Source organism: Hordeum vulgare, chromosome 5H, assembly GCF_904849725.1.
Source record: "Hordeum vulgare subsp. vulgare chromosome 5H, MorexV3_pseudomolecules_assembly, whole genome shotgun sequence".
Classification (NCBI taxonomy): Eukaryota; Viridiplantae; Streptophyta; class Magnoliopsida; order Poales; family Poaceae; genus Hordeum; species Hordeum vulgare.
This window is the reverse complement of record NC_058522.1, coordinates 425,897,267-425,911,960: the sequence shown is the minus strand read 5'-3', so window position 1 is coordinate 425,911,960 and position 14,694 is coordinate 425,897,267. Positions and strand designations below refer to the sequence as shown.

Below are 14,694 nucleotides of genomic sequence, written 5' to 3'. Positions count from 1 at the left end.
CGTGCACGACGGCGACAGGCATCTAGACTTACATGGCTTAGGATGGGTGACGCGGGAACAAAATTCTTCCACATCAAGATGAGAGCAAGGCGGCGAAAAAACTTCATCCACACTCTAAAGGCGGGAGACGACATAGCCACGACTCACCATCACAAAGAGGAAGTCATCTATAGGCATTTTAACGAAGGGTTAGGAAAAACAGCGGCACGCACCGTCACAATAGACTGGGCTTCGTTACAACTACCATCAGTTCATAGGAGAGGCTTGGACAACCCTTTTACAGAACGGGAAGTATGGGATGCAGTCAAGGCATCTCCTTCGGAGAAGGCACCGGGACCGAATGGTTTCACGGGGACATTCTTCAAAACGAGCTGGGCTCTAATTAAGGATGACGTGATGGAAGCTTTTCACAGCTTCTACCACCTCACTAGAGGAGACTTCTCCAAACTAAACTCTGCCACGATAGTACTAGTGCCAAAGAAGGAAGGAGCCTCCAAGGTACAGGACTACAGACCAATAAGCCTAATCCATTCGATCTCCAAGCTTATAGCTAAGGTTCTCTCAAGAAGGCTAGCCACGGTCATCGACAGCTTAATCTCGCCAGCACAATCAGCTTTCTTATGTGCCAAGTCAACGCAAGACAACTTCCTCTACGTACAAAATGCCGTTAGATCTCTACACCGAAAGAAGACCCCTGCGCTGCTGCTGAAGCTAGATATTGCAAGAGCCTTCGACAACGTCTCCTGGGAATACCTATTAGAACTTCTGCAGCATCTAGGGTTCCCAGCAAGATCTAGCTTCTAATAGCTCTACTCCTTAGCTCTGCATCGTCTAGGGTAACTCTAAATGGCGCCGCGGGCAGACCCATCTGGCACAAAAGGGGTCTGCGACAGGGAGACCCGCTATCCCCACTCCTTTTCATCCTAGCCATCGACACCATGCACAGGCTCCTGTGCAGGGCCTCTGAGCTGAACAAGTTCCAGCCACTGCCGAATAGAGACATCTCGCTAAGGCTCAGTCTTTATGCGGATGACGCCATCATCTTCGCAAATCCCATCCAGGAAGAAATTGAAGAGATTATGGGCATCCTGGTAGACTTCGGGAGTGCCACGGGTCTGCACATCAACCCTGCCAAGTCTACTGTCTCGGCAATACGCTGCGAAGGTATAAATCTCGACGCTGTGCTCACAGCTTTCGGAGGGGAGAGGGTAGGCTTCCCAATAAGATACCTGGGACTACCTCTCACCCTTAGCAGGATTCGCTTGGTACACATCCAATTCATCCTAGATAGGATTAGAGCTAAGCTAGCCGGATGGAAAGGGAAGCTAATGAACATCGCAGGAAGGCGTGTCCTGGTTCGAAGCGTACTCACCGCGCTGCCAACTTTCGCCCTATCCGTCCTGAGAACGCCCAAAAAATTCCTAGACGACATAGACAAGGTTAGGCGCCGCTTCCTATGGGCACATGAAGAAGACCTCAGTGGAGGAAAATGCAAGGTTAGTTGGCCAATAGTCTGCTCCCCCGTGGAGAGTGGTGGCCTAGGGGTATTGGATCTGCATCGCTTCTCGAGAGCACTCCGGCTGCGATGGCTATGGTTGTCATGGACAAGCCCGCAAAGGCCATGGAACGGCATGCAGCTGCCATGCAATGACGACGATCGAGCTCTTTTTACTGCCTCCACGTCAGTCATCCTGGGGGATGGAAAAACGGCCTCCTTCTGGAACTGTCACTAGACGGGTGAGGGGGCACTAAAGACGATATACCCATCGCTCTTCAGGCACTCACGGAGAAAAAATAGGAATGTGAAAGAGGCGCTACAAGGCAATGCTTGGATAGCCGACCTTGCGCACGGAGACACGACGCACCTTTGGGTTGACGTCCTACGTCTGCATAGATGGATCCAGGAAGCGGACATCCAGCTGATAGAGCAAGCAAGAGACCAAATCAAATGGAGACATGAGGCCTCAGGGACTTACTCTGCCAACTCAGCATACAAAGCCCAATTCCTAGGAAGAACAACGTCGGAAATCAGCAATTTCACATGGAAAACTTGGGCACCGCAAAGGGTCAAGATATTCATATGGCTGCTGACAAAAAATAGGCTCTGGTGCAACGACAGATTGCAAAGAAGGGGCTGGCAAAACAGCTACTTCTGTCAGCTATGCCTCAGAAATTTGGAATCAGCAGATCATCTTTTCTGGAAATGCAATGTCACAGCGACAGTATGGGGGGTGACGGCATCTCGCACCGGATGCGCCTCACTAAGCCCAACAATTTGGGCCCATAACAAAACAGCCAGAGAGATCATCACCACAATGATAAGCAAGGCAAGACCAGAGTACAAAAAAGGAGCCAGGACAATGATCGTCCTCGTTCTGTCAGAAATCTGGAAAGAAAGAAATGAGTGCACTTTCAGAAACAAAACAGCAAGAGCAGCGAGCATATCCACCTCCATCTCCACAACTCTCCAATCTTGAAGGCAAGCAGGAGCAGTTTTCCTAGAGCACCCGTTCGGGGAAATTACGTGAGGAGTACGGCGTCTGCGCCAGGCTTTCCTGTTTTTCACAATTTTTTCCCGCGATTTCTTCCTGTTATGTCCTTTTGATCTTTTGATCAACCCCACCCTTTTGTATTCCCGTCATGCTTCCTGCTATCTAAATATATGCCAGCCAGCAGCTGGATCTTTCAAAAAAAAAAAACAACACACACCATACGGGACCAAGGAACCGCAGCGCATGCCCATCCACGGCGCAAGGCCCATCGGACACACGGAGCGTCGTCCGCAGGGCATCCCTCGGCATCCTGTCTTTTTGAGATATGCCGGGCCTGAAATATAGGGTTCGAGCCAGGGCGAAAGTTACCCCAAAAAGGTAACTCCGATGCGCTGCACTGTTTAGGCCCAAAACGTGTACGTGGTAGTAGTAGAATGGGCTCAAGGTTTGGCCCCCGGGTCCTGAATGCATGGCCAAGCTGGGCTAGCACTCTCTCCTCTAAAATATGGGGAACTGGGCTAGCAGTCCACCTAGCGCCACACTTGCCTCAAAAAAAGTTTCTCAAAAAAAAATTTTGCCTAAAAAAAAAGAACTAGCGCCACACGGTTTCTAAGTGCCAGTGCATACGGCTAAGCTAAGACTGAACTTTAGTTTAGTCAGTAACATAGACAACATAGATGAGCTGTAACAACTTAGATAAAATTAGTAGTGGTCAAGTTGGAAGAACTGTCAAAAAGAATGGTGGACAGACAAACGGTGCCATTAATAATCTAACAAGGTCCTATTAAAGTTTATAAGCCCCTTTCGTCGCCGAGTTTCTTTGAAAGGTTCAGAAGGATCAAACCAAACCGATATAGTCTACCACCAAGTTGCTTGCTGAATATGCGGAGCTCGGCTAATAGCTGCCATAAACATTCTAGTACTTCCTCTGTAAACTAATATAAGAGTGTTTAGATAACAAAAATAGTAATCTAAATGCTTTTATATTAGTTTGTGGAGGGAGTAGAAAGCAAAACCATCGCACAAGTCAGAGTTCTCTGTGGCTATGCCATGTCTGGCTGAGATTCTGAGATCTGTGTGACGTACAGTTACACTATATTTACATGCACACTCCACAAATCTCGTTAACTAGTAGTGTGGACATGTGCTTGCTAAATATAAACTGGTGACCATTTCTTAGTCTTAGCTTGCCATAAGCTGGCCAAGTTTAGTCGCTTGGCTGGGAGATACTCACCGGCAATGGCAATACATCGTGTGATAAGCAAGTAAACCTATAAAAATTTGGGCACGAGGATGGATTTATTGCCCATGGAACGGCTCCAAGATACGGCCGGTTGTGTTGAATTGGTTGCATGTATATCCAATCATTTTGTGCTTTTTCTTTTTTGCGATCTCTCGCACAGTGAGTAAAACTGAAGGAGAACGATATCTGATCTCTTCAAACATAGGGGGTATGTGAGTGAAGGCGAGTTATGCAGAGATCGGATCATCTTTATAATAATAGTATAACTTCTGCTAGAGATTTTTCAACACACCGCCTAGTGGCCTCCTTGCATGCTCCAGGTGGTCATCCACATTCCTAACAAAGGGAAAGAGACCGTAACTCAAACATCATGACAAAGGTTGCTTGTTCTACACAGTGGGGAAAAAAGGTTCAGTTTCAGTTTCAGTTACGCAGCATTTTCAGGAAAAAACAGCTTGCACTCCATTTGTTTAAAAAATGGCAGGTGCTCTGACCAATTCTTGGTCCACAGAGGGGGTTACAATTGACACCCGGCCTTACAGGGAGCGTTTCCTACTTTTACAGGCTGACGGGAAACCGACAACAGCAAAAACTGCCGAGACTTCAGCAAGAGAGCAGCATCACCGACTTCAGTTATCTTTTCTCTCTGCATCAGTGTGTGTGAAGTGAACCAAATCTTCCTTAGGAAAAAAAGGTGTAAAATCAGATCATTAGTGGCAGAGAACAAAACTGATCTTCTTAAACCGTCACTAGCAGGAGCACTTAGCAGGATTTGCCGGTGCACCGACTTCGCTTCGATCGGGTACAGCTCACTGCACGCTGTTTCTGTTCCAACTGAGCCATGAGCTCTCTCCTTTATTTCCTGACATATACAAATGTGAGAGCTCCACACTAAACAATCATATTGTGTGAGGCTAAGGTTTTGTACTCATGCCTAAAGCTCAAGCACACGGCATTTTCTTTCTCCAAGTTGCTCGAGGTGCAGAGAACTAGGCTTAATTGGCTTCTGCTGCAAAACAAAAATGGCCTCCTTTTGCCCTTTTTGGGCTTCGTTTGCAGAATTGCTAGCTAGTTTATGCCTCTTGTCAGAAGAAAAAAAAGGTTTGCTTCAGAACCATCCATGGTTTATGTCCCTTATCAGAATCACCCATGGGGAAAGTGCAGGGAGAGGGAATAGAGAATATATAAAGCTATCAATGCTAAATGAGATTTGCGAATTCTTTTAAGGGATTGACCAGATTATGCATACTCTATGCAATGATGGTACACTGATAGTCTAAATTAAGCCAGGTTCAGACAAGAAATCCTGGGGCTGGACCTCTAATGCTGCTGCCTAAGCCTTACAATTAGTAGAACACCGTTTGGTGCCATCCTTAGAGCATCTCCAACAGCCGCGCTTCGCGCCGCGCCCAAAAAATTTATTTGCCGCGCGCGCTTCGGCTGGTTTGGCGCGTCGCGCAGCGCTGGCTCCAGCAGCAGCGCTAAAATGCAGCGCGCGCCGCTCCAGCAGCGCGCAAAAATGCAATGAACATGTGAATTTGACACAAACAAGTTGATGCATAAAAGTTCATGCCCACAAGTTCATCCAACCAAGTTCAAAATGCAAACTAAAGTTCAAGACATATAAATGAAAGACACATCAATCATCATCTTCCTCGTCTTCATCATCATCTTCCGAAGACGATTCTTTCGCCTCCGTAGATGAATCTTCCTCCCTAACCTCATCACGCACCGCATCACGTGAAGCTCCGACGGTGTTGGCAAGATCTTCAACGGCATCTTCATGGGAATGTGTGTGAGGAGGCACATCGAAAGACCTTTCACCCATGGCCGGAGGTGCACCCATGCCTCCCATGGCGGCCGGAGGTGCACCCATGCCTCCCATGAGAGAAGCAAAACTCATGCCTCCCATGGCGGCCATAGCGTCGGAGGGTGCTCCAAAGCCACCCATGCCTCCCATGGCGGCCGGAGGTGCACCCATGCATCCCATGGCTCCAAAGCCACCCATGCCTCCCATGGTGCCGAGACCACCGCCACCCATGGCGCCGAGGCCACCGCCACCCATGGCGCCAAGGCCACCGCCACCCATGTCGCGGATCATGGCTCTTTTTTGGATCAAGACTTCTTCATGGGTAAGGTTGACATATTCCTTTTGCACATCATTGAACAAAGATGTGTCCAAGAAAAACAAGTGCTTCTCCCATTCCAACAACTTAGCTCGCTCCTCCATGCCCACCTTCCTCTCCTCGGCGGCCACCCTCCTCTCCTCGGCCACGGCATCTTTGTTCCTTGCCATTTTCCTCACCTCGTTGGCTTCTTTTCTTGCCTTCACAATAGCTTCCCATAGCATTTGTGAGCTCAACATCTCCTTTCATCTTCTTTTTTTCGGTTTTGTCCTTCTTGCACCCATCCGGTCGTTTTGGTTTCGAGTATGAAACCGAGTTGGGTGTGGGGCTTCTCTTGCCGTCATCACTTGATGCATCATCCTCCTCTTCATCATCATTCAACTCAATTGTTCGCTTGCGTTTGTTGCTCAAATGCAAATCATCCAAATCTTCACGCTTTTTCCATTTCTCATCATCCTTCAACACTTCATAGCAATGAGGCAAGGTAAAGATCTTTCCTTGATCTTCCCCTTCTTGGTTGTCCTCGTCTCTTCTTTGAACAAGTTTTGTGCAATGTTGTGCTACAAGAAAAACAAAACAAGTTAGCACTTCGGACACCAAAAACAAGTATGATGAACATGTATGAGATGCCACTTACTCTATCATCCTCATTTGTGCCACTTGGGTTAAGCTTGTCAACTGCCTTTTGTGCGGCCGCCCACTTTTGACAATCCGAGTTGATTGTCGACCATCGGGACCGAAGTGATCTCTCGGAGCGGTCAATTCCACTCACGTTCTGAGCATCAAAGTATTCTTTCATTCGCCCCCAATAAGCATCTCTACTTTGATCACCTTCAATGGATGGATCCCTCGACACTTGCAACCAAGTATTGCATAGTAATTTGTCATCGTTGGTGGTGTAATTGCCCGCTCTTCCTTTCGGCGCCAGGACAATGCCCTCACCCTCCTCGTCCACCTCAAACTCATGGTCGTCCAAATGGATGTCATTGGTTTGAGACCAATGCGAATTGTTGGACCCAACACCCATAGTTGACATGTATGCATCATCGTTGAGACTACAAAGTTTTTTGAATAATGCAAATATAAGCTATCTATATGATGATGCATTGAAAAAATAACAAGAAAATAAAAGTTGGAATTTTTTTCACCTTGGGGGCATTTCGTCGAACACGTGGTGCGCGTCGGCCGTCGGCTCAACGAGTGAGCTCGCCGGCGCTTCGGTAGACGCCGCGTCGGTCCGCCGCCCTGCAAGCTTCTTCTTCGCCTTCGAGTTCCCGGAACCGTCCGCCGCCTTCTTCTTCGCGGATGTTTTTCCTTTCTTCGACCCCGTCGCATCGGGGAGCTTCGACAGTGCAGAGGCGGCACGGGACGGCGCCGGCGCGACGCCACCCGTCGGCGTGGCCATCCGCGGCGGCAAGAAGAGGCTGCGCGCGAGGCCGACGGTCGGCGGAGCTCCAGCGGTGGCGGCGCCAACGCTCGCCGCGCTAGGGTTTTCGGCGGCGGCAGCGGCGGCGGCGGGGGGCTCGCGGCTGTACAGCGGGGTGAGCGGGGTGCCGGTCTGCGCGTCCATGATGGCAGGGGCGCTGGCGCCGGCGCGCGCGGTGCGAAGGAGGAAGAAAGAGAGAGAGTTCGCACGCGCGCTCGAGTCTGCCGCGCGCGGAAGTGAGCGCTCCAAATTACCAGCGTGGGATAAGGCGATGGACAGCGCACCCAACTTGTTTTAGCGCGCGCGCGGTTTTTTCGCGTCCGTTGGAGCATCCCGCCGCGTCGCGCGCGCGCTAAAAAGGCATATTTTTGGGCACGGCGCTTGTTTTACGTTGCTGTTGGAGATGCTCTTATGATGCTGTCCTCGAGTGCTCATCTTGGAATTTCTCTATGTACTATATTGTTGTCTCTTTTGTGGTACGTAGGCTATGCGTACCAAGGGAACATTTTGCATAAATCGAGTAAAAAATATTGTATAGCAGTCGTCTAGTTCCTTGGCGCCCATTGAGCCCACCTGTCAGCCAGCGATTTCAGACGTTCTGCTTATGTATTGGGACTCCTGTGTGTATGTGTATATGCAACTTTTGGCATATGAATATGATTTTGGTAGGATCTTTGTGCCTGATCTCTACCGATCTTGAAATAGACTCAGACCATAGGTTGGACGAATATTATTAGCAGCTAATTAAGAATTGCCCCCTTTATATCCCAAATCTTCATGAGAGATAAATGGCTTCCATATATGAGTGATACACTACTACTTTTTCCCTAGTGGGAAGATAGATTGACCACATCAATTTGCTTCTAAATAAACAAGTAAACCCTCTTGGCCCATAGCAATCCAATCCCGTAGATTAGCCTCTAATTAAGCTGGCCACTAATGGAGTGACCGCACCAAAGGAGAATAACCTTTCTGTCACACGGTAATGCCTTAACAGTCAGTACTCAGTAAACAAGTCAAGCCCGTTTATGATACGAAATGGTAAAAAGGAAAAGACATCTAATATTAGGAATTATCTTAATATGGAGTATATTTGGAAGTTAATTCATGCCAATCTACCCCTCTATGGAGATCACGTGTGTATATATATATAGCCCGGAGGAGCTCAGAGGAGCCTGCATTGCGGGAGTAACGCCTGCAAACCTCGCTATCTCAGTTTCTCTCTCTGCATCCAAATTCTCTAATGGCTTTCGTGGCGGCCATGATCACGGCCGTCGCCTCGGCTATGTTAGCGTTGTTGCTGTTGCCGCTATGGGTGACCGTGTCTTGTTACTTCCTGACGCCAATGAGGATCCGTAGAACCATGGCGGCGCAGGGCGTTCACGGTCCTCCGCCGCGCCCGCTCGTCGGCAACCTCCGCCAAGTGTCGGCCCTCGTTGCGGAGGCGAACGCCGGCGACATGACGTCCCTGAGCCACGACATCGTCGGGCGCCTCATGCCTCATTACGTGCTCTGGTCGGAGACATACGGTGAGAATTTAAGATAGTCCCCACGGCATTGCGCGCCGCCCGCCGGACGTGTATGCGCACGTACTGACCGATGGTGATTGCGCGTTTCAGGGAAGCTTTTTGTGTACTGGTATGGGAGCGAGCCGCGGCTGTGCCTGACGGATACGGACATGATCAAGGAATTCCTGTCGTCCAAATACGCCCACGCCACCGGCAAGTCGTGGCTGCAGCGGCAGGGCACGAAGAACTTCATCGGCCGCGGCCTTCTCATGGCGAACGGCGCCAGGTGGTCGCACCAGCGCCACGTCGTCGCGCCGGCGTTCATGCCCGACAAGCTCAAGGTACGCATGCAGAGCGTCGAACACATGGCGGCATTGCCATCAATTGGTAGAGGTTCGTTCGTTTGCCTGACCGCGCCGTACGTGTACGCAGGGGCGTGTGGGGCACATGGTGGAGTGCACGAAGCAGACGATCCTGTCGCTGAAGGATGCGGCGGCGCGCGGCCGCGGTGAGGTGGAGATCGGCGGCCACATGACCCGGCTCACCGGCGACATCATCTCCCGCACCGAGTTCGACACCAGCTACGAGACCGGCAAGCGCATCTTCCACCTCCTCGAGGACCTGCAGCGCCTCACCGCGCGCTCCAGCCGCTACCTCTGGATCCCCGGCAGCCAGTGAGTCACGATCGCTCACTCCTCCCGGCCGGCCGGCCAGCTCAATTCTCTCTTGCCTGCCTCGAACACACCACTCGCTCCCTCGCTACTTACCTGGCCCTTGTCGCTACTTTCGTTCACTTGCAGCCGCATCTCGCATAGTGCATATGCGCGCCTAATGTGCGGAATTATCCTAACAGCTTAAGATAAACAAGCCGATTAAGCCGCTATAGCACAGTAAAATGGTCTTAGATAACTATGTGGCTTGCAGGCTCAGCCCATCCCTGTCCAGTTAGTTTTTGTTTTTGGGTAGTGGCACTGACTCCAATTTGTTCGGTTTGATACCATCATCCACTGGCGCATCCGTGCGTGCGCATATGTCCATTGCCGTACGCGCACACACGAGTAAACAAGTGTGCGGTACATGTGCCCGTGGACTAGAGTGTTCGGCCGATCATGGCCTCATCGATCTGTGTTGCTGTGCCGTACGTGCAGGTACTTCCCGAGCAAGTACAGGAGGGAGATCGGGCGGCTGAACGGCGAGCTGGAGGGCGTCGTCTTGGAGTCCATCCGCCGGAGCCGCGAGATCGCCGACGAGGGCCGGACGACCTCCACGTACGGCCGGGGGCTCCTCGCCATGCTGCTCGCGGAGGTGGAGAAGAAGAGGGAGAAGGGTGCGGGCGACGACGGCAAGTTCAGCTACGACACGCGGCTGGTGATCGACGAGTGCAAGACCTTCTTCTTCGCCGGCCACGAGACGTCGGCGCTGCTTCTCACCTGGACGCTCATGCTGCTCGCCACGCACCCGGAGTGGCAGGACAAGGCCCGCGCCGAGGTCGCCCAGGTCTGCGGCGACGACCCGCCGTCCGCCGACCAGCTCTCCAAACTGACCGTGGTATGTCGTGGTCGTGCAGTACGGTGCACATGAATGCATACGTAAGCGAAGTCCTTCATTCGTCTCTTCAGCGAAAACCTTAATGTTTCTTCTTCTGTGCGCGCGAACTTGCAGCTGCAGATGATCATCCACGAGACACTGCGGCTGTACCCGCCGGCGACGCTGCTGCCGCGGATGGCGTTCGAGGACATCAGGCTCGGCGATCTCCACCTGCCGCGCGGGCTCTCGGTGTGGATACCCGTGCTGGCAATCCACCACGACGAGTCCATCTGGGGCGCCGACGCGCACGAGTTCCACCCGGAGCGGTTCGCCGCCGGGCGGCGCTCATCGGCGGGTGCCGGACGGTTCCTGCCGTTCGCGGCCGGGCCGCGCAACTGCGTCGGGCAGGCGTACGCGCTCGTCGAGGCCAAGGTCGTTCTTGCCATGCTGCTCGCCAACTTCCGCTTCACCATCTCCGACGATTACCGCCACGCACCGGTCAACGTACTCACCCTCCGCCCCAAGTACGGCGTGCCGGTCCACCTCCGACCGCTGCGGCCGTAGGGCTTGCAGACTTCTTTTTGTTCCATTGGCGCGTGGCTTGATCGGCTATAGAGAAAGATTTTGTGTTTTTCTGATTGGTTGCCTCTGACTGACGGGGGAGCCCGGCCTGTCAGTTGGCCCGGCTGGTATATGCTGCTGTTCCTCCCTATAGTGGAGTTCCTGCACTAGTTATAGTATATACTTACAATGTATGCAAACGACATGACAGTTTTTGTTATGGCAATCCTAACAATGAAGAATTTATATGTGCGCTTTCTAAAGCGACAAATGACAGCTCACAAAGGGTTAATAGATCCTATGCGACATCTTTGAGGTAAATTAGAAGGAGTGCGACGTCTTTCGTCCGAATTGCCTCGATGCGACACTTCTGAGCGAAGAAATATTCCAGACATGACATGACCCTTAATTTGAACTGATGCCCTCATTAGCTAATAGGGGTTGGACCCACAACTTATTCATGTAAGCACGGGCCCTACTTGGTAGTGCATCTAGTTACGAGCCCCACTTGTCAGTGCATCAAATGAAACGTGCCTTAGGGGTTGGACCCACAACTTATCCACGTAAGCGCGGGACCCACCACTTGTCCAGTAAGCGTGGGACCCATCTCTTCACATCTAGAAGAGACGACCGCCTGTGCCCGTCCGCCCGCCGCCGTCCATTGCTTCCCCTTTCCCCATTCTTCCTCTTCTCCGGTGACCTAGTGCACATGTGCACCTCCTCCACCACGCACTCAAAATGGCGTCGGTATGGTCCAGTGCCGCTCACAAGGTGCCCTGACTGCCCACGTCCAGAGCCTCTGAAATGACTGGTCACTAGGACTGATGATAATGGAAATCTTGGGCAGGAATTTGTGAAGTGCTTGAGCAAAACAATGGCAGGAAGTGATGGCAAGGTTAGATCTCAGTTCTTAGCCCGTTCTTTCACTGTCGTTTTCTCTGATTTCTCCATATTTTGTGTTTCCCCTCGAATTTGAAATTTAGGGTTCATATTGTTGTTTTCAGATCCTGAAGAAATGCACCCATTTCAAGTGGATGGATGAATATGTTGAGAGGATTCAGTTTGAGGGCTACATTGATTCGAGCGGGGCCGCAACCTCGGAGCTCAATTTGGGCTGGGTGCCGCAGATGGAGAATTGGGGGAGCTCGGACAGAGGGGCGGGCAGAGTCGTGCCGATGCCGAGGTATGCGCGCAATCCTGAAGTGCACTTGGAGTCTGAAATGACCGGGGAACTAAAGAAGATCAACAAAAATCTAATGGAGATGATCCATTTGCAGAATCAAGCAAATTCATGGCAAGGGGGGGGGGGTTCTATTGTTGTATCGTTGCTCTATTTTTGTTTTACTTGTTGTTCATCCGTCATTAGAGGGGGCATTTAGGTCTGTCGGGACATAGGATGCGATCTGTGTGTCATGCCAGTTCATGTAATTGAATCGAAGCAAGCCCCTGTGCAACGTTTTTCATGTAATTCGTAGGAAGTATTCAGTGTTCATCCTCTGTTCTTCTTCTTGAGTTAACAGAATGCACACCCCCAAATTCAGTTTCTAGTAAAAAATATCTTGTTGTCGAATAGATGTTGGGCCGTGAGAAAATAACCAGGCCCAAATAGAGACCAGCCCACCCGCGTAGGGGCACCATCCCTGTTTTATAGCATTGAGGCACCCATGTTCACAAAAAATGCTTCGACTAAAATAAAATGTTGCTTCGGCAAATAAACCTCTAACAAACATATACTTCTTTACTTGTTTTTTACTTTGGCCAAATTTTTATGTCGAATAAATGTTGGGATGTATGTATTGTAACTTATTTTGTTTTGCTTTACATTTTTGTTGATTGTTTTCATGCATGTATATGGTTCCATGAATCCCAAATTAAATGGGGATATATGAAAGCCTCAGAAATCATTTTCGGAAATGATCAAGTTAAAATTCGCTTCAAATATGTCCAAGAAATTGTTTCTGTTTTGCTCTAAAAATATTGGCCAGAAGTCTCCCCTAATAATAAAGCGCGGAGCGCTTCTGTCGTCCGTCGTGGAAATTTTACAAAAAAGCCCCTCTATTTATTGATAATCAACCCGCAGTCCTTGGTAAGTGAAGAAGAAAAACGTTTCAGTTTTATTAAAAAAACACCCCCAGCTCACCTTATCCACCCGCATCCTCTGTCACGCCGTCCTACACGCACCCCGACCTGCCTCCTCTCCGCCGCGCCCTTCTCCCCGTGTCGTTCAAATCCTCTGCGAGCGGTTCGCCGACGTCGAGGCGCAGGCCGCCGCGCTCCGGGCATGCGCCGGCCGACTCAAGCGCCCGCCGTCGACCACGAAGGGCTTCTCAACATGCTCCTCGCCGCCACGGGCAACGGCCAGGAGGAGCAGCGCCGCCACCCTCCTGTCCCAAGTGCCCCCGCCGCTGAAGAAACTCGACGATGCAACCGTTGCCGGCTCCCCCATACCTGTTACCACCGCACCACCGGGACTACTCCCCACTGCCTCCACCTAGGCAATGGGTTCCCCAACCCTGACGGCTTCGTCATCCCGGTGCACTCCATCACCCGTTGGACCGGTCCACCTGGCTCCCGCGACGAACATCGCCGCAACCTCGCTGTCCTTCCCACCCCAGCCATTGGCCTCCTCCACCGGCGCGCCACTCCCAGACTTCCCTTGACGCGTCGCGTGCTCCCCAGCCTCTGGCTAGCTGTGATGCGAGGTGAGCTTGGTTGCTTGGCAAAATGTGTGCAGACCATATTGTTTCAGAGGATTGGGAGTCAAAAACTTGCAACTACAGGTCGTAGCTCTTCGGATAAGATGGGAGTGGATGAGAAGATCAGATCCTAAGAGACCATGGCAAGGATTACTGCAAGCGGTGGATAATTTTGCATGTTAGTTCATTAATAGTTTGGTAATATTGATTGATGTGGGAGATGGGCGTACAACTTTTTTTGGTCTGACAAATGGATGGAAGGATTTGCTGTTAGTGTTTTTGCACCATCCTTACTACTGAAGATTAATCCGTACATCCTGAATAAGCGCACAGTTTGGGAAGCTCTCCATAGCCATCAATGGCTTCAAGATATTGTTGGCTTGGCGAGGTCCATCTGAATGAACAGGTTCAGCTGGGCACCTCATGGACAGTTCTCAGCTATGTCCAACTTAACAATGCTAGACCGGATGTGTTCCAATGTTCCGGTGGCGCGTTGTGTTGGCCGTATTTGTGTCCTTCTGTGCTAGATTCCTCACTCAACTTGGCATGGAGAGGAAGGATTATTTTCTCCAACGCACGGGCATTTGTGCTAGTAAAATTCAAAGCAATATTTTTAGGAGCACAAAAATATTTGTTTTGGGCATTTGAGTTATTCCAATAATTATTTGCATGAACTAAATTAGTTGCATGTCATAGTTGTATTAGTAGCACATAGATCAATTAGATAGAACATCAAGCACATATATCAATTGACCAATATCAACTAGATAGAAAAAACAAAAACTAGATAGAACACATCAATATAGTTGCATAAGTACTAGCATTGCATGAGCTAGATAGTACCACATTACAACTAACATAGATAAACCCGAGCACGACATACATAGTACCATTACAACTTATATAGATAGTTCAACCCAACACGACAATAATAAAACGACACCCTAGATAAGATAAAACACCACCGGCTTGCTTGCTTGCTCCAAGGCCAACTCCCCCATGGCCAACTCCTCCGGGCGCTGTTCACTGCTCCTCCAGGGTTTTGTCGATGGGGTACGGCAGTGTGTGCATGCGCCCCGCGATGGGGAAGATATTGGTGCACCAAGCACGATATA

The 14,694-nt window shown here is 50.5% G+C and overlaps 1 protein-coding gene across 1 annotated transcript; it reads left to right on the top strand.

Moving 5' to 3' along the window:
• Positions 1-8,460: 8,460 nt before the first annotated feature.
• On the top strand, positions 8,461-11,157 carry LOC123396191 (cytokinin hydroxylase-like). The gene is made up of 5 exons (XM_045091224.1): positions 8,461-8,816; positions 8,907-9,136; positions 9,228-9,469; positions 9,944-10,343; positions 10,458-11,157. Exons 1-5 carry the CDS (start codon positions 8,531-8,533, stop codon positions 10,884-10,886), a joined length of 1,587 nt encoding a protein of 528 aa, XP_044947159.1. The 5' UTR covers positions 8,461-8,530; the 3' UTR covers positions 10,887-11,157.
• Positions 11,158-14,694: the final 3,537 nt, after the last annotated feature.